Source organism: Sceloporus undulatus, chromosome 9, assembly GCF_019175285.1.
Source record: "Sceloporus undulatus isolate JIND9_A2432 ecotype Alabama chromosome 9, SceUnd_v1.1, whole genome shotgun sequence".
NCBI classification, from domain to species: Eukaryota; Metazoa; Chordata; class Lepidosauria; order Squamata; family Phrynosomatidae; genus Sceloporus; species Sceloporus undulatus.
The window spans coordinates 32,605,478-32,632,893 of record NC_056530.1 but is presented as its reverse complement, the minus strand read 5'-3'; the positions used below and the strand labels follow the sequence as shown (position 1 = coordinate 32,632,893).

General features: G+C 43.4%; 2 protein-coding genes across 3 annotated transcripts in view; both read left to right on the top strand.

Moving 5' to 3' along the window:
- The window catches only part of SLC3A2 (solute carrier family 3 member 2), a 39,931-nt gene extending 22,916 nt beyond the window's left edge, over positions 1 to 17,015 (top strand). For both annotated transcript variants that reach the window (XM_042440717.1, XM_042440718.1), the window contains 9 exons: positions 538 to 993; positions 5,561 to 5,734; positions 5,858 to 5,958; positions 8,035 to 8,103; positions 8,593 to 8,654; positions 11,183 to 11,387; positions 12,339 to 12,479; positions 13,896 to 14,006; positions 15,639 to 17,015. In XM_042440717.1, the coding sequence (XP_042296651.1) occupies positions 538 to 993; positions 5,561 to 5,734; positions 5,858 to 5,958; positions 8,035 to 8,103; positions 8,593 to 8,654; positions 11,183 to 11,387; positions 12,339 to 12,479; positions 13,896 to 14,006; positions 15,639 to 15,983 (1,664 nt within the window). In that variant the 3' untranslated portion in view covers positions 15,984 to 17,015. The remainder of the gene's footprint in view (positions 1 to 537; positions 994 to 5,560; positions 5,735 to 5,857; positions 5,959 to 8,034; positions 8,104 to 8,592; positions 8,655 to 11,182; positions 11,388 to 12,338; positions 12,480 to 13,895; positions 14,007 to 15,638) is intronic.
- Positions 17,016 to 19,290: 2,275 nt separating this feature from the next.
- The window catches only part of LOC121915509 (calmodulin-1), an 11,633-nt gene continuing 3,507 nt past the window's right edge, over positions 19,291 to 27,416 (top strand). The window contains exons 1-3 of the mRNA XM_042439824.1: positions 19,291 to 19,490; positions 22,482 to 22,512; positions 23,972 to 24,115. Coding sequence (XP_042295758.1) covers positions 19,488 to 19,490; positions 22,482 to 22,512; positions 23,972 to 24,115 — 178 coding nt within the window. The 5' untranslated portion in view covers positions 19,291 to 19,487. The remainder of the gene's footprint in view (positions 19,491 to 22,481; positions 22,513 to 23,971; positions 24,116 to 27,416) is intronic.

Genomic DNA, 27,416 nt, shown 5'->3' with positions numbered 1-27,416 from the left:
TACTGTATTTATTTGTATCCCACTCTTTCCTCAGAACTGGGACCCAGAGCAGCTCACAAAATAATAAAAAGTGTAATTAAAAACATAGAAAAGTAATACATTAAAATAGGGTTAAATTATTAAAGTATTAAAATAGACACGCATTTGCTTGAGTCCTGTATCCAGTGTATACCAAAAGCCCACTGTACCTTTGTTCAGAAATGACCATCTTTAAAACTAGACTTGCCACTTCATTTCTATACACAAAGGATTTTGAGTTTGAATTGACAGTCTCACACACCAAGGGCACATATTGGTCTGTCCCTGGCTTTCCACTCCATCTGAGGAAGTAGGCTGAAGTCTACGAAAGCTCATGCTGCCCACTTCTTTCTTCCAGTGAGTTTCAAAGAGGAAACAAGATTTCTCTACATACTGATTCTACAGACTAACATGGCTGTGTCTTTGAATTGTACTTGATGATGTTCCCAAAGCAGCCCAAGTCAAAATGTAAGGTTCTCTTCTTCCCTCTCTGATCATTTGCTTGCCTCCTTTTCCCAGGCGACACCATGAGCACCCCGGGAGTGACCCCCGACGTGGAGCTGGACATGAAAGACGTAGAGCTGAATGAGATGGATACGGAGAAGCAACCCATGAATGCCTCTTCCCCTTTGGCCAGCTCCCCGGGAAGCCTGGGGGAGAAGAATGGGGCCGTGATGGTGAAGGTGACGGAGGAGAAGGACCGTGACACATCATCCAAGTTCACCGGCCTTTCCAAGGAAGAGCTTCTGGAGGTGGCCGGCACCCCAGCTTGGGTGCGCACCCGGTGGGCCCTCCTCATCCTCTTCTGGCTGGGCTGGTTGGGCATGTTGGCAGGGGCCATCGTCATCATCGTCCAGGCCCCCCGCTGCAAGGACCTGCCCAAGCAGGAATGGTGGCAGAAAGGGGGCATCTACCGCATCCAGAAGGTGGAGGGGTTCCAGGATTCAGCTTCCGATGGTGTTGGTGACCTAGCAGGTAGGAAGGTGTGAGTAAGGAAGAACAGCAACAGCACTCCAGAGTTTGGGGATTTCACCTTCTGGGGCTACAGGGCAGCCTTTCCACCGGTGTGGGGGGAGAGGGTTCAAAATGTGTGGGACTGAAACCAGCATCCTTGGCTATCATGTTGACTTGAGTCATGGGAGTTGCAGTCTGACATATCTAGAGGTCCCTCAGGTTGGCGGAAGCAAATATAGGATATACCCCAAGCCAAGGGAGAAAGATATTTCTCAGCATGCCCTGATGAAGTTAGGGATAATGACAAGGTTTCCCTGTGAAGCAGCCAGCTTTGTTTTCCTTAATAATTCACACAGGCTTTTGGGGAATTGTGTTACTCTCCCGATTGTGGTTCCTTTGCCTACAGGACACTACATACTACAGTCAGCCCTCCTTATCCACGGATTTTTTTATCTATGGATTCAAGCATTCACTGCTTAAGAATATTCCCAAAAAAGTATAAATTCCAAATAGCAAACCTTGATTTTCCATTTTATAAAAGGGGCACCGTTTTACTATGCTGTTGTATTTAATGGGGCTTGAGCATCCACGGATTTTGTTAGCCATGGAGGGTCCTAGAACCAAACCGCAGCGGATACCAATGGCCCCACTGTATATGAGATCCCTGCTGCCTCTTCTCACACTGAGGCTTTCTTCAGGTTTTCATCCTCATTTCCCTCCCCCGTCATAATGAAGCTCAAAATACTGGATCAGTTAATCCAGAGAAAATACCTTTTCTGTATTTTATTTACAGTCCTAAAGCAGCTCAAGACTCTCTCTGTTTCTCCCATGGCCAGCCTTTGAACAGTTGGGGAAACTGTTCAAGGTTTTCACCTCTGTAGTGTATGCCAGGATAGTGGTTGAGGTATTGTGTATGTTGTGTGCCTTTAAGTCATTTCTGATTTATGGTGACCCTAAGGCAAGGCTATCATGATGTTTTCTTGGCAAGATTTATTAATATTACACTGGTAGTCCATTGGTAATTCACTGGTATCCTCGGTATCCCCAGAGGTTTGCTTACCCCATGGATACCAAAATCTGTGGATGCTCAAGTCCCATTAAATACAGTGGCATAATAAAATAGTGTGCCTTCTATAAAACCAAGGTTTGCTTTTGGGAATGAATATATTTTTGGAATATTTTCAAGTTTGAATCCGTGAATAAAGGATCCGTGGGTATGGAAGGCTGACTGTACTAAGAGGGAATGGATCTGCTTTAGGTGAACCTTGAGGAAACACCCAGAATATAACTCAAAATGCTTTGGTAGCCTGCCTAATCTTAACTCCCTAGATCTCATCCTTCCATTCTCCCCTTTTGCAAAACAGAACCTGTGGGCTCTGGCCATGGACATTAGCAGCAAAGTAAGCAGGAAGGGAGCTTAAGAATACAGCATGACCTCAGGGGCTGGGTCACAATCCCTTTTGGATCTCTTTCCCCTGATGCTCAGCAGTATTTGGGGGGCATGTGACGATCAGCTGCCTTTTCTTTTCTTTTCCTGCTGCAAAAGAAACACTGGCCAGCTTCACCAGCCAGATTTTCCTGCGCTAAGCAGCGGCGGCCGGTTTTAGCCAGCTTTATTTCCCTGCAAGCAACCGTTGGCCTTTGTTTCATCAGATCCTGACGTCAGTCAGCCAGCGCTGACTCAGCTGGGAGGAGAGCCACTGGGTGAAGGGCAGATGGGGATCCGTTTCCTCCCTTCCTTCTTTTCCTTTTTTGAACTTCCTCCATTCGCACATGGCGGAGATGAAGTGGGTGTTGGCGAGACTTCTCATGTGCTTAGCAGCATTTGTTGCAGCCGCTTCTTAGATCCATGCTTTGCTGCAAGAAAGCCACGCTTTTAGCTAAACCTTTGGGGTGCTTTGGTGACGGCTTTGGGCCCTGTAGCTGAGAGGGTTGGAGGTTCTCTGGGTAACCTCACTAATGGGGCATCTACACTGTAGAAATAGAATCATAGAATCATAGAGTTGGAAGAGACCCCAAGGACCGTCCAGTCCAACCCCATTCTGCCATGCAGGAACGCACAAACAAAGCATCTCCAACAGATGACCATCTAGCCTTGTTTAAAGACCTCAAAAGAAGGAGACTCCACCACCCTCCAAGGGAATGTGTTCCACTGTCGAACAGATCTTACTGTTGGGATGTTCCTCCTAATGTTGAGGTGGAATCTCTTTTCCAGGAGCTTGCATCCATTGCTCCTAGTCTCTGGAGCAGCAGAAAACAAGTTTGCTCCCTCTTCAATATGACATCCCTTCAAATATTTAAACAGGGTTATCATATCACCTAATGCAGCTTGACACTGCTTGAACTGCCATGGTTCCGTCCTAGAGAATACTGAAAGTGGCAGTTTAGGGAGGCACTGGCACTTTTTGGCAAAGAAAGCAAAAGACTCATGTAAAACTACACAACCCAGGATGCCATAGCATTGAGCCATGGAAGATAAAGTGGTGTCAACCAGTGTAGATGTGCCTCTGAGAGAAAGGGCACTTTTTTTCCTCCTCCCAAAAAGCAGACGTCCCCAAGTACCATATACACCTCAGATATATTTGATATCTCCTATCATCTCCCAGCAATTCTCACAGGATTGTTGTGAGGATAAAGTAGGGAGGAAGGGTGCCATGTATTGAGCTCATTGGAAGAGATATAGCTAAGAAATAATCTATTTGTTCGTGTACAGATTAATGCAGATTTGATTGTTTGACAAATATATACAGTCGGCCCTCTGTATCCACATATTCTTTAGTCACAGATTCCACCATCCACAGTTTGAAAATAATTTTAAAAAACTATATAAATTCCTATACCTTGATTTACCATTTTATATAAGGGACACTATTAGACTATGTCGTTGTTTTTAATTTTTCCAGTTTATATAAGGGACATTATTTGACTATGTCGTTGTTTTTAATGGGACTTGAGCATCCACGGATTTTGAAATCCATGGAACCAAAACCCAGCAGATCTCAAGAGCCCCCAGTGTACTGTTACAGTCTACAATGATATATTTTTATTTGGTGACAACCGAACCCTGGTTAGTGGAGAAATTTGTGTAATTCAAGAGGGTGTACACACTCAGAAATGTATTAATTTAATAAGTATTTAGAGAGATCTTGTAGCACCTTTGAGACTAACCAAAAGAAATAAATTGGCAGCATGAGCTTTTGTAGATTTGTCTACTTCCTCAGATGCATTTGATAGACTTAAGTCTCCGAAAAGCTCATGCTGCCAATTTTTTTCTTTCAGTTAGTCTCAAAGGTGTACAAGATCTCTCTACATACTGATTCTACAGGCTAACATGGCTATATCTTTGAATTAATTTAATAATCTGCTGTAATAAATTCATTCATTCAATTTAACAATTTTATCCTCATTAAAAAAATGTAGGCACATCTAATAACATTTTACAGCAACAAGTTGAATAGCGACAAGACACAATAAAGAGTTAAATATAAAAAGACGATTGCATTCAGATTATAATTTGTGATAGCCATTGACAGTACAAGCTTTCTTGTGCTGACTTGCATAGTAATCTGATGGAATAAGCAATTATTAATGCCTCTGCTCTCATCCCATTACAGAAGGAGGAGGTTGAGAGTCAAGGATAAACCATGCAAAACCTCCTTCCTTGATATGGAGACATCCAACTCTGCTGACCCAGATCTAAGGCCCTTTTCTGCACTGGCTGCAGAACTGGAACTCTCTTGTCTTGCTAAAAAGCAGGGATGCCAGTCTGTAGAGTTTCGTTTTGCAGCTGTCCACTTGAAGGAGTATCCAGTTTAACAATAAGGAACCCTATTCTTGTTATTGTGTGCCTTCAAGTTGTTTCCGACTTAGGATGACCCTAAGGTGGGATTTTATTGGCAAGTTAACTTCAGAGGAGGTCTGTCATTGCCTTCCCCGGAGGCTGAGAGAGTGTGACTTGCCTAAGTTCATGTAGAGAGAATCCAAGGATCTTCAAATTCACAAGTTGGGGACAATAGACTGAACAGCAAGAAGATAGGTCTGGTCACCACAGTCTTCCCCACTGGTTTGTGCTGAATTTTCCTTCAAATCATTTCTGAATTTGCATCTATGAATATATAAATGAGCTCATTCAAATATGTTTATTTTGCTCTCTTTTTTGGTGATGACATATTTCTATTTTTGCAGCGATTCCAAGGTTGCAGCCACACTTCAGAAATAGCCCAGGCTGCTTTTAGCTGCCCATGGCTCAGTGCTATGGAAATCTAGGAGCTGTAGTTTTGTAAGATATGTCACCTTCTCTGTCAGAGAGCTCTGGTGCCACAACAAACTGCAGGTCCTAGAAATCCATAGACATGGAGACATGGGAGGTAAAGTGATGTCAAACTGGATTATATCTGCAGTGCAGATGTAGCCTAAGTGGCTCCCCTGCCGTCTCAGTGAGCCCCACTTTATTTTCAGTAACTGAGAACTCTTCATCTGACTGTGTTGTTTTTTTATTCTTTCCCCCCAACTCATCTTCCTTTTGCATTGTGCCATCCAGACTATAAACCCCACTTATAACTCATATTATTTTTCCCTTCTATTCCAGGTCTAAAGCAGCGAATGGATTATTTAAGTTCTCTCAAAGTGAAAGGTTTGGTGCTTGGGCCGCTCCATGTTAATCCCAAAGATAACCAAGCTGGAACTAACCTCCAGAATGTCGACACCAATTTGGGGACACTGGCGGAGTTCCGGGATGTTCTGCAGGCCGCAAAGAAAAAGAGTAAGGAGGGAATGTAGAGGGGGAGCAGAGGTTTTTTCCCTTCCTACTACCAAGATATTCACTGCACTGCTTCAAGGAGCTGCTTTTTGACTTGTCCAATATGTCGTGTCTCTCTGTTGTCAGGCCTGAAGATCATCTTAGATCTGACACCCAACTATCGGGGTGAATCCCCTTGGTTCAGCCAACAGATCTATCTGAACTATGATCTCCAGGAGAAAATGAAGGTGAGTAAAGGAGGGGAGGAGATCACAAAGGAAGAAAGACAGCTGAATGGAAGTTGGATCTATTTAAGATTTCCTGTATCAGCAAGAGACTGGACTATGTACCCCTAAAATTGCGAAACAGTCCAGTTTGACACCACTTTTAACTGCCATGGCTCAATGCTATGCAATTCTGGGAATGATAATTTATTGTGGCACCAGGTATTTCTGACAGTGAAGACTAAATATCTCACAAAACTAGTTTCCATAGCATCATAGAGTTGGAAGAGACCTCAAGGGCCATCCAGTCCAACCCCTTGCCATGCAGGAACTCTCAATCAAAGCATCCCCGACAGAATCCATAGCATTCAGCCATGGCAGTTAAAGAAGTGTCAAAGTGGATTATTTCTGCAGTGTGTATGCAGTCTCTGTCAACTTTAAAAAACACATTTCCTATTACTATGCCTCTTTGTTTATTTTTTAATTGATCATTTACATTTATATCCTGCCTTTCCTCCAATGAGCTCAAGGCAGCATACATAGTTCTCCTGACCACTAACCATCACTGTAGAATTTCTATGTATCAGGTGGCTGTTAAAGGTATAGGACATGAGAGTTTTTTCCCCATTGGCAAGATTAAGTTTGAACGAGTTTATCAGCAATGTAACCAAAAATCAGCTTTGTCTCAACCAACAATAAGAAACACAAGGCTGTTCTTTTTTATAAAATCTGTATAGAATAATAGAACTGGAAGGGACATAAATGGTCACTTAGGTCTGAAACACACTGCAGAAATCATCCAGTTTGAGACTCCTTTAACTGCCCTGGCTCAATGCTAGGGAATTGTAGTTTATTGTGGCATCAGAGCTCTCTGACAGAGAAGGCTTAAATGTCTCACAGAACTACAGTTCCCAGGATTCCCCAGCATTGTGCCAGAGCAGTTAAAGCGGTCTCAAACTGGATGATTTCTGCAGTGTGTTTGGGACCTTAGACTGTCCTTTGTCAATGTAGGAAACACTTGCTGCAGTATTCTGATGACCAACCAACCTCATTCGAAATACCTGTAATAACTGTGCGTTATATACCCGTAAGAAAGTTTTGCTTAATATTTTGGTGAAATCAATATTCTTGTAATTTGAAACCATTGGTTTGGGTCCTACTAGTAAGAGAAAGGAAATGTGCTCCATCATCTATGTCACAGTCTTATTATTTATTTATTTATTTATTTATTTATAGCCTGCCCAATCACGAGGAATCCGGGCAGGTTACAATAGTAAAAAACATTAAAAATGCAATAAAATTTAAAATTAATCCCTTCCCAACCCCCCATCCCAATGATAAAACTACAATATAGAATAATCACAATTTAAAAACACTAAAATACAATAGGATAGAAATTGGGGGGAAATGGGCAGATAGAGAGACATTGATCACGATCGAGTCATATTCATATTTGAAGATGATTATTGTACTGTATTAGATTAGAAATAAAACCCTTTTTCAAGGACTGGCACATAGATGATGGAACAAATTTGCTTTTTGCTACTCAAGGGAGCAGGACCCGAACCAGTGGTTTCAAATTACAAGAACGTTGATTTCACCACAACATCTGATTGATCTGATTTATTACGGCACATAGCTAGCACATCACCACAACACTAAGCAAAAATTTCGAAGGGTATTACTCACATTTAGTACAGGTATTTAGACTGAGGTTAGTTGGCCATTGGGATGCTGTAGCAAGAGTTTCCTACATTGACAGATACATATTTGTGTGTGTTTATGCATATACTTCAAAGAATCATAGGATGGTTATCCTCCAAACAACCTTGTCAGGTAGGCTGGGTCAAAAGAGAATGTTTTCCCTACAGCCAATCCAATGTGTTTCATGGCTGAGAGACAAAGTTGAGCCAGATTGTGTCTAACTCAAAGCTAAAACTTCTTCCTTAATCCACACGGGTGTATTTATTTTTTCTTCATAAGTAAAATGAATTAACTCAGAGGTAGATGACGGATGGGCAAGGGCAAATCAACCCAGATGGAATTAAACCTTCTAGTGATGAACTGAGGGCTAACATCTCTCTTGCTTTCTGTCTTTAGGAAGCAATTGAATTCTGGCTGAAAGAAGGCGTATCTGGGATCCAGATTGGAAGCGTTGAGCATTTAAATGTAAGTAGCAAGTCCATCTCAGTCCTAGGGGCCTCTGTGCCACAATCTGTATTGGTGATCCTTTGATGGGCATGTGTCTGAAGCACTTTGGTCACTGCAGGCTTTGGGGCCAAACCTGACCAAGCCTTCTTCCCCATAGCAGCCTTGGATCCATCTTTTGCATTTTCCCCTGCCCCACCCTGTTCTGAATGTTTAAAATGCCTTTCACAAGGCTTAGGGACTGGCACTAGGAACTCTAAACTAAAACATGCTGGTATGTTGGGTCCAATGCTTTTGCGCTGCTCACTACTGAAATGAGACACCTTCCTGAATTTTTGTGAAGGCTAAAAGAGTTTCCCTACCCTTGGGTTCAATGCTTTACATATTGGTATTAAAAAGAGGTGATCTCCTTCCAGTGGAAGGAAATTTGGATCTTCAGGGATGGGAATGTGGGAGTATGCTAAGCATCTGGTGCCTCACTCCTATTCTTCCAACACGTTCCTTCCTCAGGACACTCAGATCTTGAACATCTGGAAGAATCTGACAGAACAATATGCTGAAGACCATGCGAGGTACGTATCCACTGTTTAATACAGGTTACTCCACCTAACACCCTTGACCGTGTTTACTATAACCACATATTCCCCTAGACATGCTGAAGATGATAGGGGTTCTGGTACAAGACACCCATTTGTGTACGGTTGTATACTCTAACGTTCACAGAGCTGTAGCAAGGCAAACTTCCAGCATCATAATGCCTTTGTACAAGTCTGTTGTGCAACCATGTTTATAATACTGTGTATAATTTTTGATCACTGAGTCTCAAAAAGGATGCTGTAAAATTGGAAAAGGGCAACCCAAATGATCCAAGGGTTCATCCTTGTGACGAAGTATTGTTTCCAGTATTTTTTAGAACAAAGAACAACACTCCGCTAACTATAACTAACATAAATTACACTTGACTTCCCATGTCTCACAACTATAAAAATGAAAGCTCAGTCTATATAATTTCTCAGTAATACTATCTACTTTGTATGTTACTTCTGACCTGAAACAGTTCTCAATCCTTTTTGAAATTATCCAATGATTTTTCTTTGATCAAAACCACCATTTTGTTCATCTCAACTAACTAAAAAACTTTAATAGTCCACCTTTCTTCTGTAGGAAGACAATCTGCTTTCCAATTCCGGACAAGCAATCTTGCTGTAATGATCATATTATGTGTCAATTTATAATTTCCACCTTTAAATGTCTCCTTATTACCCAACAAAAACAATTCATCTAGGTTCAATTCTTGATTTAAAATAGATTGTATTAACTTCTTTAAGTCTCCATTAATTTTGTGCTTTATCACAGGACTACCATATTAAAAGTGCGTTCTTGTACCCCACATTTCTAACATTTATGGTTAAAACCTTTATGTATTTTAGACAATTTCTCAGTATCAAGCACCACCATCATCTTATAAATGTTTCTCTCATAACATGATGGCTCTTCCAAGCCTATCATCTACCTTCTAATATGCATAACATGCATTTTCCCAATCAGATGTTTCTCATCAACACATAAATTCAGTTCAAATTCATGTTTTCCTTATGAAACTCCCAATGTTTTTTATTTAACTTAAATCTTTCCAGTAATTGCTTGTATTTATATCAACGAAAGCAAAATCTCTCTTGAACCAACTCCTCACAAGACATAAATTTAGCCTCACTATCTTCCCATTTAATTATATCTTCATAGATGATCCATTTCTCTTCTTCTCTCTTATCCCTTCTAAATGGTCTCTTATGTAGAAACCCAGAGTGGATTATTTAGCAACAATATTTGTCCCATATTCTTAAAATGGAATATGGAATCCCTCTTTCCAACCATGGAATTAACTTCTACAATACATAGTGATAGATATCTTAGGGTCTCACTTTGGACAACTCTGAAAGGGGAGTAAGACAAGATAATGAAAGAGCAGTGAATGGTTTCTAGTTGGGATTATTATGATGCCTCTAAATACCAGTTGCTGGCAAAATGAGTGGGAGGTGCAATTCCTTCCATGCCCTACTTGGAGGATTTTCAAAGACATCTGGATGAGAGAGGCCAACAGGATCCTTCTCAGTCCACACAAGATCGCTTATTAGGTAAAGCTGGACTCCATGACTGCTTCATCTTGGACACAATGTTAGTTTTCATAACTGTGAAATGTACTGTTTTGCTTAATTGCGGTCTTGTTAATGTCAGGAAAGATTAATTAAAATTAAAAACCTTCTTTGGGAGGTTTATAAACGGAGGCTGGATGGCCATCTCTCTGGTGTGCTTTGTGTGTTCCTTCATTGCAGGGGTTTGGATTGGATGGACCTTGAGGTTTCTTCCAACTTCTTGATTCTGTGATTCTAATTCCTTTGGAGAGTACACTGCACCCTCTCCTTATGCGGGGGATCTGTTCCGGATCCTCCCGCATAAGGGAAAATCTGCCAGTACTTGAGACCCATAGAATATAATGGGGTGCATGCATGTGGCGGAACAGCACGCCCAATTCTTTCTCTCCCCAAGCGGGCGCACTGTATAGAAATCTGAAACTGCCACTCTGGCTTTTGAAAACCTTCCAAGCATTTTAGGAGACACTCAAACACCTAGGCCTTTACAGACTAGAACCATGCCAATATTTTCTTTAAAATGAGAGTTTAGATGCACAGAAAACTTAGGGCCTAAACAGACAGGCCAAAATAAAGCTACTTCAGGTCACTTTGGAGGTATGCTGTTTAAATGCTGCATGTGTCCTAAGAGGCCAGAAGCTGCACCAAAGCCACACTTCAGTCCTAGAGCATAGCTTTGGCACGGCTTCTGGCCTCTTAAGATGCGTGTGTATTTAAACAGCATATTTCCAAAGTGACCTGAAGCAGCTTTATTTTGGCCTGTCTGTTTGGGCCCTTAGTCAGTGGCCAATACTAATTGAATGCTTCACATTAAATGAAATCCAAGATTTTTCCTTCTCCCATGGATTCATGCCATGCTTGCGGCCCTGCTTGTATCACTGGTTGTTGCTCAGCTGCCTTTCGCTGTGGCCTGCGGCAGTTCAAGGATTCCCTCTTTTCTCATCCTACAGAGTGCTGATTGCAGTGACAAAGAAACAAGATGCCCATGGCATTTTTACCCTTCTCAATGAGACAACCGGCGTGGATGTGCTGACCAGCGACTACCTTATGGGTCTGGCGAAAAGCGGCCAAGAGGATACCACAAGGGGAAAGGCTGCTTCCAACATGATAACAAACTACATCAAAGCAGCTGGAGACAAGTGGGCTGGATGGAGTGTGAGTAGCAACCCTTGGGATCAGATGGAGGAATGTGTATAGGTATAGAAACAGGTATGGCTGTCTTCATGGCTATAGGCCTCTTAAGAGCCTGATGAGCTTGCTCTTTAATTGCTCCAATCCCTTGTCCAGGAAATAAGATTTTCCATGTGAGAAAAGGACAACAGCAAATATTTATGAAGCAAAAAAAACATGCTTTTCTTGGTGATGCGTGCAGAGAGTAGTGGAGTCTCCTTTCTTGGAGGTCTTTAGACAGGCTGTATGGCCATCTGTCGGGGATGCTTTGATTGAGAGTTCCTGCATTGCAAAATGGGGTTGGACTGGATGGCCCTTTTTGGGGTCTCTTCCAACTTTATGATTCTATGATTTATTGTGATATGCTTCTGTTGAGTAGATCATTCAGTTAGGTTATTCAACTAAAGGACTCAGTTAGATGAATGGAGCAATTGTTGCAACACTATTCATTGGCAAAGCTGCACAGATGTTACTAACCTTCCAGCTGATTTTTGTGGGTTTTTCATGCTATGTGGCCATGTTCATTTCTCTGAAGATGCCAGCCACAGATGCTGGCAAAACGTCAGGAATAAACTCTTTTAGAACATGGCCACATAATCTGAAAAACCCACAAAAATCTATGAATGCCGGCCATGAAAGACTTCGACTTCCAGCTCTTGTTTCTTCCTGCTCTCTTATCAATGGGAACTGCTCTCTTTTCCTGATAGAAATGGGAACAGAACCCAAGTTGGCAACTGGCAGAGCAGCCAATAAACTCTTAGGAGAAGAGTATCAGATTTGGTCTGTTTGGTTGGCCGACAAGTGATCTCAACCGTTGTCCCAAGTTGTGCTTCTTACACAGGATTGACAGAGAGGGGCCATTTCTAGCTAGTTCTCCAGTATGTAACTATTAGTATTATTATTTTGCTTGGATGCTAACTGCTTGCCCTTCTGCAGGTGGCAAGACCCAATTTTGGACGTTTGGACAATCTGGGCGAGCAGTTTCTTCGCTTGTATCACATGCTCCTCTACACATTGCCAGGGACTCCTTTCACAGACTATGGTGATGAGATTGGGCTGCGTGACCTTCCTGGACAGGTAAGAATAATACCAGGGAATGTAGTGGTGGAAGAGAGCATTGTTGAAATACGCAGAACGCAGTCAATTTTAAGGATGCTGTGTAAAATAAGAAGGAAAATTAGTGATGCCCACTATGTGATTGCTATTGCTACTTGCTATTGTAAGGATACTTCAGATTGGTCTGCATACTTAGCAAACTCTGGGTGGAGAGGGTTCCCAGCCAAGTGATTGACCAGCAAATCCAATACACTTGCTTGCTTTTGATAATCCAGATTTAAACCCAAACACACACACAGAGACATGCCATCTGACCTTAGCCATGCCTCTGCCCATGCTTATTTGTCAAATGAATATGACAGTTTTTCTTGACAGATTTGAGGTCTGCCAGGATTAAGTATGTTAGACTGGGACTCCAGATAAATCTGGCAGAGGTTCATTAATCCATAGAATATGATTTTATGCTATGGATTTCCCGCATCAGTTTAGTGTTGGACTAATGGGGTACTTTCCAACTCTACAATTCTGTGATTCTGTTTTTAAGAACATGTAAAAGCTCTTTTGCTTGCAGTGATAAGCATGAATATATAATAATAATAATAATTTGTTTTATTTATATACCGCTATTCCAAAGATCATAGCGGTGAACAGCAAGTAAGCTAATTAGCAAGTAAGCTAATTTCCCCCCAACAGTCTGGGTACTCATTTTAGCTCCCTCCTCGGAAGGATGCAAGCCTGAGTCGAGCTTGGGCCCTTTTGCTGGTCTTGAACTCGCAACCTTGTGGTTTTGAGTAAATGGCTGCAGTACAGTACAGGCATTTAACCACTGCGCCACCAGGGCTCCTTGGGAATATATGGGAAGAATAGGTACCTACCACTCCAGTGTACCTGCAAAGTATCCATTGTAGGAGCTTCGTCTGAGTGGACCCCAAAAGAACAGCATCTCCTCAATCCATTTTGGGGACTTTTCCATGGAAAACAGAAATTGCATTGGAAACTATCGCAATCTATGTGGCAACTGATAGCAGATATTTTAAACCTTCAGTCCATCAGATGTTTTGGACTTCCATGTCACAGAATCCCTGATCATTGGTCAAGTTAGTTGGGCTTCTGGAAGTTGAAGGCCAAAACCTCTAAAGCACCATAGCTTGAAAACCACTGTTTTCAGTGACTAGTTTTGGCTGGGGAGTCTCCATGTGTGCCCCAACCACTTCTGAAAATGTAAACATTCAAACTCTCATGAAAAATGTGTGGAAAGTGCAAGGGACAGGGCAAAACTTTATGAAAATGTACTTTATGCTGTCATAGGGTTCGATTTGGGGATTTTACCTTTTCTTACTGCTAAATTATTATTTTCTTGGGGCACATTGTTCTCTGTGTTTGAATTTTGCTCAAGTCCCAGCCACACTAACCATATCCTCTTATCTTTCCATCTAGCCTGCAACATCCAATGTCACTCGCATGCAGTGGGACAATTCAGCAAACTTTGGCTTCTCCAAAGGGCCTGAGCAACCGGGCAGCCAGTCAACGAGTAACGCCACAGTACAGGTGAGAAGCTGGAGAAGGAGGGCACATAGAGTCACTGTGCATAGACAGGAGAATGTAAGGAAGGGGTAATATAGCTTGCATTAGTAAATCTTCAAACTATGTAGGGCAAACAACAGTAGCAACATCTGATAAGCTGCATGTCCCCCAGCTCTTTTATAATAATTTAAATGTCGTTCCCCTTCCCGTTTTTTCTGAAACTAAAAATTATGCTTTGGAGATGAGAGGTTTGGGAACTGGCAGTTTGTAGGAGGTCAGTGAGACTTGGTGGTTTCGGTACCTACCAAAATCGGGGACATTCAGTGTTAAATTTCTGCTTAGCCTCAGACCCTGGATCGGAAACTTTCTCTCAGTTTAGCCTATTCTCACAGAGCTGCGAGGAAGAAGAACCTTGAAGCAGCTACTGGGCTTCTTGGAGGAAGTGGGATAGAACTGCCATAAATAAAAATAGGACTAGAAAGAAAGTAGCTGGATAAATGGGTAGTCGGTGATAGCTCTGGAGGTTGGATCACACTTTCATTTCCATTGCTGAATTCCATAACAATTTTATGTAAAACATTTCCCCTTTCTTATCAGCTGAAAATGTTTGTAGAAAGTAGCTTATCGAGTCATAAAAAACAAACCCAAGGCATAGGATCTAGAAGGTAGAACCCAAAACGGAAAAGGATGAGGATGAATGTAGCAAAAAGGAAACTCCAGCAGGAGTTGGTAAACCTACAATTCTGTGATAGAAATATTTTGTGTATTCGGATGGAACGGCTACTCCTTAGTGGAAACTGAGGATGAAGGAAGTATCTCAGCCCTGTATCTCATTCTCTGAAGATACCAGCCCCAAATGCCAGTGAAACGTCAGGAATAAATTCTTCTAGAACATGGTCACATCGCCCGGAAAACACACCAAAAAACTATGGATGCTGGTCATGAAAGCCTTTGACTTCACATATCTCAGCCCTGGTTCTTTCCTCTTGGCCTAGTTCAGTACTGTTAAACAGAATTCAGCTAAATGTCTCTGGAATAAGAGACATGTAGTTCATGTAGAGCCTTTCCCATTTGTTTTGGCAGTTAGAACATCTAATTGCCAAGCAGTTATGATTCTTATAGTGCAAGACTGAACATCCTTCAGCTCATCCGTTGATTTAGGTTTCAAATCCAAGAGGCTCAAGGCAGCGTTAAGGGATTGCAAGAATTTTACTCCAGAACATCTGGGGCGCTAAACCTTCCCCATTCCTGTTGTTTCTTGTACTTTTAAGCTTTATTAGTTATGCCAGTGGCTTAGTGGTTAAGATGCCAGTTTTGATGATCAGACGGTTGGCAGTTTGAGGCCCGAGTGCTGCATGATGGGGTGAGCTCCCATCACTAGTCCCAGCTTCTGCCAACCTAGCAGTTCGAAAGCATGAAAATGCAAGTAGATAAATAGGTACCACTTAAGTGGGAAGGTAACAGCACTCTGTGCAGTCATGCTGGCCACATGGCCACCAGAGCAGTCCCTGGGCAATGCTGGCTCTTTGGTTTAGAAACAGAGATAAGCATCGCAACCTACAGTCGGTTATGACTAGACATTCATGTCAAGTGACTACCTTTGCCTTTAGTTATGCTAATAACCCTAATTCATGTTCCCTTTCCTTCTCCCAAAAGTTACAGAGTGGCGACACGGGTTCGGTCTTGACGCTCTTCCAGCAGCTGAGTGACCTGCGGGGCAAGGAGCGTTCCCTTCTCCATGGCGAATTTTCCAAGGCCTCCAGCACCAGTCCGAGCGTCTTCTCCTACTTGAGGATCTGGGATCAGAACAAGCGCTTCCTTGTGGTGCTCAACTTTGCCGCCCAAGAGACCACCGTTTCTGTATCGCACCCTCACCTCCCTCCGGAAGTCACAGTGGAGCTCAGCACAAATCCCAGTCGGGAGGAGGAGCAGCTGAGCGTCCAGGACCTCAAGCTGGGTCCCTTGGAAGGGCTTTTGCTCAGTTACATATACGTGGCTTAGGTCCAGGTTCCTCCTAGACTTCCTTCTGGCGGAGAGGGCAGCAGGAGGGTTTTCTGTGCTCCTGCCCTTAGAAGGAAGCAGTGTTTGAGTTCTTAAGAGGAAGCAGCATTCTCTTGTCTCTCATTTTGCCTGAACTCTCTTAACGCATCTGTTTCATCTCTTCTCCTGCCTGCCTAATTCTTTATACATTCCTGCCAGTGATCTCTGGAGTTGTTCAGTAGGAGAAACACGTCCCAAACAGATATTGTTAGACTTCTGCTTCATCGGTCCCCGATTATTGGCCATGCTTGCTTAGGCCGATGTATGTTCGGGTCCAGAAACGTTTGGAAGAACACAAGGCCCCACTCTTCCATTTAGATTTAGATATCATCCCCCTTGCCTACAGCAACAACAAAATTGGAAACTATTGAGACCTACGTGGCAACCGATAGCAGATATTTTAAACTTTCAGTCCATCAGGTGTTTTGGACTTCCAGGTCCCAGAATCCCTGACTGTTGGTCAAGCTAGTTTGGGCTTCTGGACGTTGGTGAACCATAGCTTGAAAACCACTGTTTTTGGTGACTAGTTTTGGCCGGGGAGTCTCCATGTCCCCCAACCGCTTCTGAAAATGTAAAACATTCAGAAAGAAGAATGTATAGAAACTGCAAGGGACAGGGTAAAAACCTCATGCAAATGATCTTCATGCTGTCATAGGGTTTGATTTGGGGATTTTAACTTTTCTTACTGCTAAATGATTGTTCTCAGTGTTTGAATTTTGCTCGATTTTGTGCCAGGTGAGTCCATAGATACAGTTCTGAAGAGCAGTCGGGGAAACTGGTTATTTCCCCTTTACGTGTGCCTCTGTTGCCATTTGGTCACTGCTTGGCAAACTCCCTTGAGTCTTGACATAATATATCGAAACTACATACCTTTACCACTTCTTAGCTTTTCGTACTGACCGAGTACAGACTAGGGTCGGATGTGTCTTATTCTCCAATGCTGTTGAAGGCTGGCCTCTGGAATAAGTTGAATAAATTTTCTCTTTTCTCTGCTTTTTGACTTTGACTCTGCTTTGTGGTTTTCTGTGTATTGCTTTCATCAGCATACTTCCTAAATCCCATCTACTTATGGCAGCATCTTTTAGAGGTGGGTGCAAAACAGGTATCGTATTCATTGATACTCCCTTTTTTTGGGATAGCACAGTTGGGATGGAGTACTATCTATCTATCTATCTATGGAAGGGGGAAAAACAGGCTTGATCAGTCCTTGAGATCAGGCAGTTGTTCCAGAGTTGTGCTTCTTGTTCATAACTGTCCGCAAGTTGGATTATTGTTTAAAAACAGCAAAGGGTATGAATTGTTTAAAAGACCAAAGTTGTGGTCCCACATTGTTTCTCATGACCAACAGTATGTAGCATTACTGCTAATCCTATGTTAAAATATGTTGTTGTTGTGCGCCTTCAAGTCATTTCCGACTTATTGCAACCTTAAATCATGGTGTTTTCTTCATAGGTTTCTTCAGAGGGAGTTTGCCAAAGCCATCCTCTGAGGCTGAGAGAGTGTGACTCTGGGTTTACATGGCCAAGCCAAGATTCAAACCCAGAGTCATAGTCCAATGCTCAAACCACGCCACCATACAACCACAAAAGACTCATTGCGCAAAACGAGTATCTGGCACTGTTTGGACACAGCAGAATTTAACGTGTGTCAGATATCCGATCTGAGGCTGCATCCACACTGGGAAATAACCCGGTTTGGCACCTGGCACCTCTTTTAACTCTTTTTCTGGCTCAAGACAATGGAATTCTGGGAGTTGGAGTTTGTTGTGAGGCCAAAGGGTGCGATTTCAGCCACATGAGGGCATCAGAGAGGAGAGGGCCAGGAATAATGATAGGCCCCTTGGAGCCAGATAGCCAATGCATTATCACACACAACAGTAAAGCTATGTCGGGATAGAAATCGGAGTGTCGCTATTTTGTGTGCTTTGTTCAAATACATAAAATTCATTCACATATTGATTTCGGGAGGCAGTTCGTGCTTTATTAACCAAGCGGGGCTTCGAGTCTTTTTCGAGACCACAAAAGAGCAAACCAGAGACAAGGACCCAGAGCAATGGATGCAAGCGCCAGGAAAAGAGATTCCAGCTCAACATTAGGAGGAACTTCCTGACAGTAAGGGCTGTTCAACAGTGGAACAAACTTCCTCAGAGTGTAGTGGAATCTCCTTCCTTAGAGGTTTTTAAGCAGAGGCTGGATGGCCATCTGTCAGGGGATGCTTTGATTGAGAGTTCCTGCATGGCAGAATGGGGTTGGACTGGAGGGCCCTTCTTGGGGTCTCTTCCAACTATAGGATTCTGTGATTCTATGAAATGCTGACAAAACATTTTCTCTTGGCGAGAAAGTTGGAATGCATCTCCCAGCAATAATAATAACAATAATAAATGGTATTTGTATCCTGCCTCTCCCTACGGCGCGGGGCGGGTTACAACAGCAAAATATGTCAATAAAATACATAGTACACACACAACTAAAACTACAAGAAGTGGCTAATATAGAACATTGCTAATACAAGGGCGCCCTCTTGTGGATACTCAGGGCACTGCAGCCTCAATGGAGAGATCAGTGCAGAGGGAGAGACAAAACATTGCTAATGCAAGGGCGCCCTCTTGTGGATACTCGGGGGCACTGCAGCCTCAATGTCCGGAGGGAGAGACAGAGAACATTGCTAATGCAAGGGCGCCCTCTTGTGGATACTCGGGGGCACTGCAGCCTCAATGTCCGGAGGGAGAGACAGAGAACATTGCTAATGCAAGGGCGCCCTCTTGTGGATACTCGGGGGCACTGCAGCCTCAATGTCCGGAGGGAGAGACAGAGAACATTGCTAATGCAAGGGCGCCCTCTTGTGGATACTCGGGGGCATTGCAGCCTCTTTGGGCTTCTCGCTGACTTCTATCCTGGAGCGCCATCTGGTGGCCACTCTTGGCAATTCACTCATGGTAGTATTTCCCATCCAGACCCCGGAGAGAGGGAGAGAGAGAAAGAGAGAGAACTAGAGAAAGAAACAAAGTGATAGTGGGAGCTAGATCGGCAGATCGATCGATCTCTCCAGACACCTATACGCTTACTCCTCCTATTCCCCCCTCCTCTCTCTCCCTTCCCCTTTAAGCAGCCTCCCCTGACGCAATGCAGGTGGGGCTGGGCCAATGGCGAGCCGCGTATCCCGCCACGTGACGCCGGGAAGGGGCGGGGCCGCGCGGTCTTTAAAGGAGCGTCGAACGCTGAGGGACGAGGACGGGACTCGCTTGCGGGGGCGGAGGGATATGTGTGCGCGCATGCGCAAGAGGAAGGGAGGGAGGCGTTTCTTTCGGAGGACCGTTGGGCGGCTAAGAGGGAAAGAAGGAAAGAAAGAAGGAAGGAAGGAAGGAGGGCGGCTGAGGCTGAGGCCCGGGGCGGAGGGAGACACTCAGGACGGAGAGAGAGAGAGGAGCCGAGACATCACAGCGCTACTTCCCCCCACCCCGTTGCCATGGTGAGCGGGCCTAGTTGGGCGGGAAAGGCCTGGGCAAACTCTACTCTTAAGGGCAATTTGGACTTCAGCTCCCAGAATCCCGGGCTATTGGCCTACATGGCTGAGGCTTCTGGGAAATGAAGTCCATCATCTCCGAAAGGGCGCCTTTTGGGGACCATAAGCGTCAGTGATTCCCCAGACTGTGCGCTTTAAGGGGATTTTGGACTTCAGCTCCCAGCGTGCCTTGCTGTTGGCCTACATGGCTGAGGCTTCTGGGAGATGAAGTCCAACCCCTCTGAAAGGGCGCCCTTTGGAGACCATAGAGTCAGTGGTGCCTAGACTGTGCTCTTTAAGGGGATTTTGCATTTCAGCTCCCAGAGTGGCTGAGGCTTCTGGGAGATGAAGTCCAAAATTCTCTGAAAGGGCTGGCATCCCTAGTTTTTTGTGGGTTTGGGGGGCTTTGTGGCCATGTTCTAGAAGAGTTTGTTTGTGATGTTTCACTGGCATCTGTGGCTGGCATCTCCAGAGAATGCTGGCATGGAAGAGAGCGGGGGGTATAATGCTGGCGAACATCTGGAACAAACTCTTCTAGAACATGGCCACAGAGCCCCCAAAACACACAAACAACTAGGGATGCCGGCCATGAAAGCCTGCGACTCCACAATATTCACACAGTACACACAAAAGCAGAATAGCAGAAACATTGCATAGAAAGCAAGAAGAAGCCTCCACAGGGTCACAGGCCTCGTGGTCCCCATAAGTTGGAGACAACTTGGAAGGCACACAACGACAACAACGGTGACACAATTCTTGTTGCCGTGTCCGCTTTACAGAGACCCTAAGGCAAACCTATCCTGGGGTTTTCTTGGCCACTTTCTTCAGAGGGTTTTTTTGTCATTGCCATCCTCTGAGGCTGAGAGAGTGTGACTTTGCAGAGTGTCATATGGCAGAAGCTTGTGAAGAAATGGCTTGTGAGAGGATGAAGGAAGAAGAACTAGTGGAGAACTAGTGACTTCCAGAATGCTGGGATGGCCACAGTTTGAGAGGAAAGATGCTAATTATTGTTGTTAATTTTCTTATAGCCCGCCTTTCTCCCAATATATGGACTCAAGGCGGCAAAATGTGTTCATTTTTGAGCATGGAGAAAGCAGGAGACTGTGAGGTTCTTGAAAGGCTATGTGTGCAGCTGGATTAATAGTCCTTACAAGTGCTTTGATAAACCTTTCCTCTTGTAGCGTTCAAAGACATAGCCCTGTTAGTCTGTGGAATCAGTACATAGAGAGATCTTGTAGCACCTTTGAGACTCACTGAGAGAAAGAGGTTGGCAGCATGAGCGTTCACAGACTTCAGTCTACTTCCTCAGAGAATATTTAATATACTGTATACAGTAGTATACTCTAACATACTGTATTGTATTTAGATATAGCCATGTTAATCTGTGGAATCAGTGCGCAGAGGGATCTTGCAGCACCTCTGAGACTCGCTGAAAGAAAGACATTGGCAGCACTTCAGTCTACTTCTTCAGATGCATTTATTTTTTAATGCTAGGCCAAATGCATCTGAGGAAGTATATTTGCTGTATATGTCTAGATTGAAATTCAGGTTAAAAAATGGATCCCACAAAACCTGAGTCGACTTATCCACAGGTCAATGTAAGTACTGTATTTTAACACACACACACACACACACGGTGAAAGGCAAGAGTTTAATCTGCTGTGGAAGCACTGACCCTCTACTCTCTCATTCATCCAGCCTTTGGGATGAGCACAAATAGTTATGCCTGCTGGAGTCTTCTAAGTTCTTTAGCATTGTTTTCCTTTACTCCATCCTTTACATACTTCATTACATGCTCCTAAGTTTTACCTTTGACTTACCCCCACAGGTCATATTAATTAAATGCCCATAAACTTGCCCTTGACTTACATATGAAATTGACTTCTAGTCGAGTATATACGGTAAGTCTCTGAAAGCTCATGCTGCCCACTTCTTTCTTTCAGTTGGTCTCGGAGGTGCCTACAGGATCACCCTACAGACGTTCCTCTTGTGGGGAAAGCTGGGATGCAGGGCTGGACAACAGGTCTTGGTTGGTGTGTAGTATGGGAAAGAATATACAACAGAACAATACACACAGATCAACATGGGAATCACTCTTCCTTACCCAGGATCACACAGTATATATATACCCAACTCTCTTCCATGCCAGCATTCTCTGAAGATGCCAGCCACAGATGCTGGGAAACGTCAGGAATAAACTCTTCTAGAACATGGCCGCATAGCCCGAAAACCCACAAAAAACTAAAGAATTATACCTCCTTGCCACCTCATGCATTGTTTCCTCTTATTGTCAAAATGAAGGTTGTAACATGGTGGAGGAAGAACCTTGTTTGCTTGCATTGGTTTTTCTTTTAGGGTTGTATTACTTCATAAAGCACCAGCATGTCCATAAAACAATCTGAAACGGTCCAGGGCTAGCCGTCTTGGCCATTAGCTAATCCTGGCAAAAATCCACCAAACGGTGACCCTTTTATTGGCCAACCAAAGTGCACAACGTACACATTGCAAGCTTCTCGAAAGCTTGCGGCATGTTTGGTTGGCCAATAAAGGGATGACAGTTTGGTGGAGTTTTGACTGAATCTGAAATAGGTACTTGGTACAGGAACGTGAAGCTGGGGGTCCCATTGCCAGCTAAGGAAGGGCAAAGGGGTCTTTGGCAGTAGGCATAGGAAAAAGATACAAGGATATCTGGCATGGTAGGCACGGTCCATTTCTAAATGGGGGACTTTTTTGTAGAGGAAACTGCTTTTGCAATTCTGGGTACAGAAACCCTAGTAGGATAGAAGTCTGTCTCATTTCCAATACAATTATTGATTTTGTAAATATGTGCTTTCTGGCGAGTGTATGAGCCACATTTGGATGGAGTTGCAAAGGAAGTGTGTTTGTCTTGTGATACAAAAAGAGGAATGCAAATATAATTTACTTTCTTCTTTTCCTCTGTTTTCTTTGCCACTTCAGGCTGACCAGCTGACGGAGGAACAGATTGCAGGTGAGAGTTTTCTTGGCTCCTAGGCATGGGAATGGTGGCAGAATTGGCCAGAGTTGGAAGGTTTTTGCATTTTCTTTCCCCCACTTTAAATAGGTAGGGAATTCCTGCATGCAAACTCTCTTTTGTTCATTCAAACTAAGCATGTGACTTAGGTCACTCCCCCCTTTGGGACTAGCTCACATTCTAAAGATTTTCAACTAAACTGTTGCTCCTCCGTTTCTCTCCTCTCTCAACGTTCTTTGGAAAAACTGGTGAGAGAAAGTTTTCTCTACCTGAACTGTTCACTAGCTAGATTAGGATGTAGCCTCTGTCTAAATAGAGATTAAAGCCATTAGTAAACTTTTGCTTTAAACTACAAACTACGTGTTTGTTGTTTTTTTGGAGTCAGTCTCAGTTCTTAGGGAAGCATAGTTAGACAAAGAACCATCCTCTGCTACTCTGCTGATTTAAAGCTAGACCCTAACAGGCTTGGCTTTGACATTTTTGATACTTGATATTTTGGTTTCCTTAACAAAGGCTGAAACTTTAGGAAACTTAAATTACTCTACAATAATGAATGGCTGACCCAAGAGCTAGCAGTTAGTCCTGGCCTTGGTCCAGATGACTCCTTGGCCATGAAGCATCCCACTGGGAGAACTGGGAAGAGGTTTCTCTGACACAGTCTTCATCTTCTTTGAATGCGGATGCTCTCCCACCTCCAAGGCCTGCTGTGATGATGAACAAAGACTGAAATACTCATCCCACTGTATCTACTCTACCTAGTAAAGCTGTCAAAACCAGCAAAACCACCACTGACCTCATGTATAAGAGACTGTGGATAGGGACCTGAGAACCTTATGTAGCCCCCTTTGCAGGAGGAAAAAAAGCCAAAGGTTGAGTAGGTATCCTTTGAGCTTTCTCCTAAAAATATAGTTAAGCTGGTACTTTACGTTTGGACCCAGAGACTTTTAACGGAGCGATGGTTTTTTGTGGTCCCATTATTCCTCTCCAGCAGCACCTTGAAACCCAGCCTGGATATGCCATCTTCTCTTTCCAAACCTTTAAAAGAGATCAGTAGAACAGGAGCCTTGGGTCACGTTGCAGCCCTTATGTAGTCAGCCCTGTTTAGCCTTCTAGGTTGTGGCTTTAATGTTTATAATCTTATATTGTTTTTATTTGACATTTTTAATTGTTTTATTGTAATAAGTTTTGAAAGTGTTTTCATTTGTGAGCCACTTTTGGGTCCCTTTCTGGGAGAAAGGCGGCCTAGAAATCAAATAAAAAAATAAGTTTATAGTTTTTTGTGGGCTTTTCAGGCTGTGTGGCCATGTTCTAGCTGAGCTTATTCCTGACGTTTTGCCAGCATCTGTGGCATCTGGCATCTTCAGAGAAAATAGGTTTAGGTGGCTAGGGTTTGTTGGGGGGGGGGAATTGAAGGAGGTATCCCTGATGTTCAGCTTGCCACATTTCTTTCTTTCAGAGTTCAAAGAGGCCTTTTCCCTCTTTGACAAGGACGGCGATGGCACCATCACCACCAAGGAGCTTGGCACAGTGATGCGCTCTCTGGGCCAGAATCCCACAGAAGCTGAATTGCAAGACATGATCAACGAAGTGGATGCAGATGGTGAGCAGGGTTACTGGCTGAAAGGCTCTTGGAGGACAGATAGGAAGAGAATGGTGGTGAAATTGGGTTGCCAATCTAGATCTTCCATTTTACAGACGCTACTGTTGGGACAGTCTAGGCTTTTCAGTGTGTTTGGGGGTAGAAAGCACATACGGTGGGTCCTTGTTTTCTGCTGGTGTTTGGTTCCAGGTTCCCCTGTGGATAACAAAATCCATGGATGCTCAAGTCCCATTAAATATAATGGCACAGTAAAATAATGCCCCTTATATAAAATGGAAAATCAAGGTTTGCTATTTGGAATTTATCCTTTTTATGAATATTTTCAAGCCATGGATGATCCAGAGATAAAAAAAATCCATGGATAAGGAGGGCCGACTGTATTTATTGTGAAGTCAAAGGCTTTCACGACTGGCATCCATAGTTTTTTCTAGGGTTTTTTTTTGGGGGGGGGGCTATGAGGCCATGGTCTAGAAGAGTTTATTCCTGATGCTTTGCCATACCAGCTGTGGCTGGTATCTTCAGAGAATGCTGGTATGGAAGTGAGCATTCAGCATTCTCTGAAGATGCCAGCCACAGCTGCTGGTAAAACATCAGGAATACAAACTCTAAAGCATCAATGGAACACGTCCTACATAGACGGGGCTGGATTAAGATCCCTGTGGTTAGCAGACCCTCCTTCCATTCTGTACAGGGAAGGGGAGGCGCAAAGCTGCTTGCCTTTATTTGGCAGTCATCATCTGTACACAATTCTGCAAGAGGAAGACAAGAGAAAATCGGGCATGTTTTAAGTCAATCATTGTTTCCAGCCCATTTCAAAAAATACAATGCGTTCAGATGGGTTTGCACAAATGATTCTCCTGAATTAGGAAAGGCAAATGAATGCAAACAAGTGAGGAGTGTTAGCACAGTTTACCGTTTCTCAATCCTTCAGTGTATACCGTATATATTGGCTATAAGTCGACCTCATGTATAAGTCATGGGCAGTTTTGGGGCCAAAATAGGGATTTAGATATGACACATGGATTGTCGAGAGCGAAACTTAGGGGTATGTAACAAAAGATGCAAAGGAAAAACGGTTGCCAGAAAACTCACAAAATTCCAGCAGGCGTAACTGCTTGTGCCCATAGTAAAGCTTCGTTGATGAGAGAATATAAAGGGAGTGGAATGCTTCCAGAACAGATGACACTTTTGCCTTTCATCAGGGAATGGTTCCTTCTTAAATAAGAATTAAAGTACAGTACCCATACTGCATTGAGCCGTGGATAAGCCTACTCAGGTTTTTGGGATCAAATTTTTGTCTAAAATTTCTAGACTTATACATGAATATATACAATAATAATATTATTTAAATTAATTTCTACCCCCCACACCACTCAAAGGAATCCAAGTACACATTTGTTGTCCTTACTAAACAAGGTGATTCCTGCACACTGATGACTGAAAACTATTGGATTGCAACAAACATAGGAAGCTCCAGTTCAAATCACATCCCCATATCCCAGGATGCTGCTACTGTGCTATGTGTGCCCCAACCCACAAAGGTGCCACTGGATGCACGTCTCCTCACCTTCATAATTGACCTGTCCGTCTCCATCTATGTCAGCTTCTCGGATCATTTCCATCCACTTCTTCGTCCGTTAGCTTCTCGCCCAGGTTAGTCATGACGTGACGTAGCTCTGCAGCACTAATGTAGCCATTGCCATCCTATATGTGGAAAGAAGAAAGAGTGGTTAGAAGAAGAAAACACATTTCTTCCAAACAGGGCTCATATTTCCACCAAGAAACTGAAAGACTGCACTATCTTAAAGGCTGCTTTCCACCCAGAAAGAATGAAGCCTATGCAGCAACAATGTGCTATGTCAGATCAACAAGTTTTCATGCTCTGTTTCAGCTCAAAGATTCCCTCATCAGGCTATTCAGAATTCCCTCTGAATCACAGGCTGCGCCACACTGCAGAATTATGCCACTTGACAGTGATTTAACTGTCATGACTCCATCCATGGAGTCCTGGGATTTGTCGTTTGTTGCGGCACCAGGGCTCTCTGATAGAGAAGGCTAAATATCTAACAGTTTAAGAAGTGGCATTTAGAATATTCAGTCAGAGAGCCTTAAGCCTCATCGAACTACAAATCCCAAAATGCAACAGGAGGCAGTCAGAGCAGTTAAAGTGGAATAGAAATGCTTTAAGAGTGCAGTACGGTAATCTCCTTCAAGTCTCTTATACTAGTTCGAATGATTGCAAGCCCTGCTTTTCACAGAATCAAGGGACCTTTACGCTTTGTCAAGACACGAAAGGCCTCACGGATTTCTTCCTCGCGGTCCGTGTCCCTCATTTTCGGGCCATCATGGGGAGAAATTCAGGGAAAATCAATGGTGCCATTTCCTAGGGGAAAAGCAGCTCTTTAGTATTCGCCTAAAACAGTCTAGAAACCCAAGATACATGAGTCTTGCCTCTCTGCCTGTTCTTCTGGAACTGCTTTCTATTTTGCTAAGAGACAGGCAAATGAATCCTGGGGAGACCGACCTGGACATCCACAGAAGCAGAATGTTCCAAGATGTGGTGGATACAAAGGGAAAAGGAGCAAGAGAAGATTAGAAATGGTATTACATCTGGTTAGTGGTCTCTCCACATTTGCTGGGCTTAGGGGTGAAGGATCTCTTTAAATGTGGAAAAACCACAAATAAAAAAACAAAAAAACAATCTTTTTCCACGAGAAACCTCTTGCTAGTAATCTCCATGTCATCAGTGCAACTCTGTGTCAACATCTGCCAGAGATTGATCACAAAATCATGCTGGAGGACCTACAAATGCCAAGAGAAGTGTTTTCTCTAGGAACTCCTAGGTTTCCAGCACAACCCTAGTTCGACGTCTGGCAGAAGACACTGGAAGACTTAGAGATTCCTAGCAGAGACATCTTAATCGAAAAACTGCATATAATAAGATCCGCAAAAGTCAAATCCGCAAATTGGAAGGCCAATTGTATTGGATGGCACTGCTCTTTCATGACCTTGCTATTTAATTCCACAATATGGGGATTACATGCCACTTCAAATCAGTCTGACAAATAAAGAAACCAAGATGTTTTGCTAACAACCAAATTGTTAATATTCTTGCTTTGGTTCAGCCAGTATTTATGATTCTGAGCAAAGCGTTTACAACCATTAGTGCTCACCTGCGGGGTACACACAACAAAAACTTTCCAGCAGGGTGAACTGCACTCCTAACTACAATAAATATGTGGTTTTTATGTGGGTTTTTCGGGTTATGAGGCCATCTGTGTTCTAGAAGATTTTTAATTCC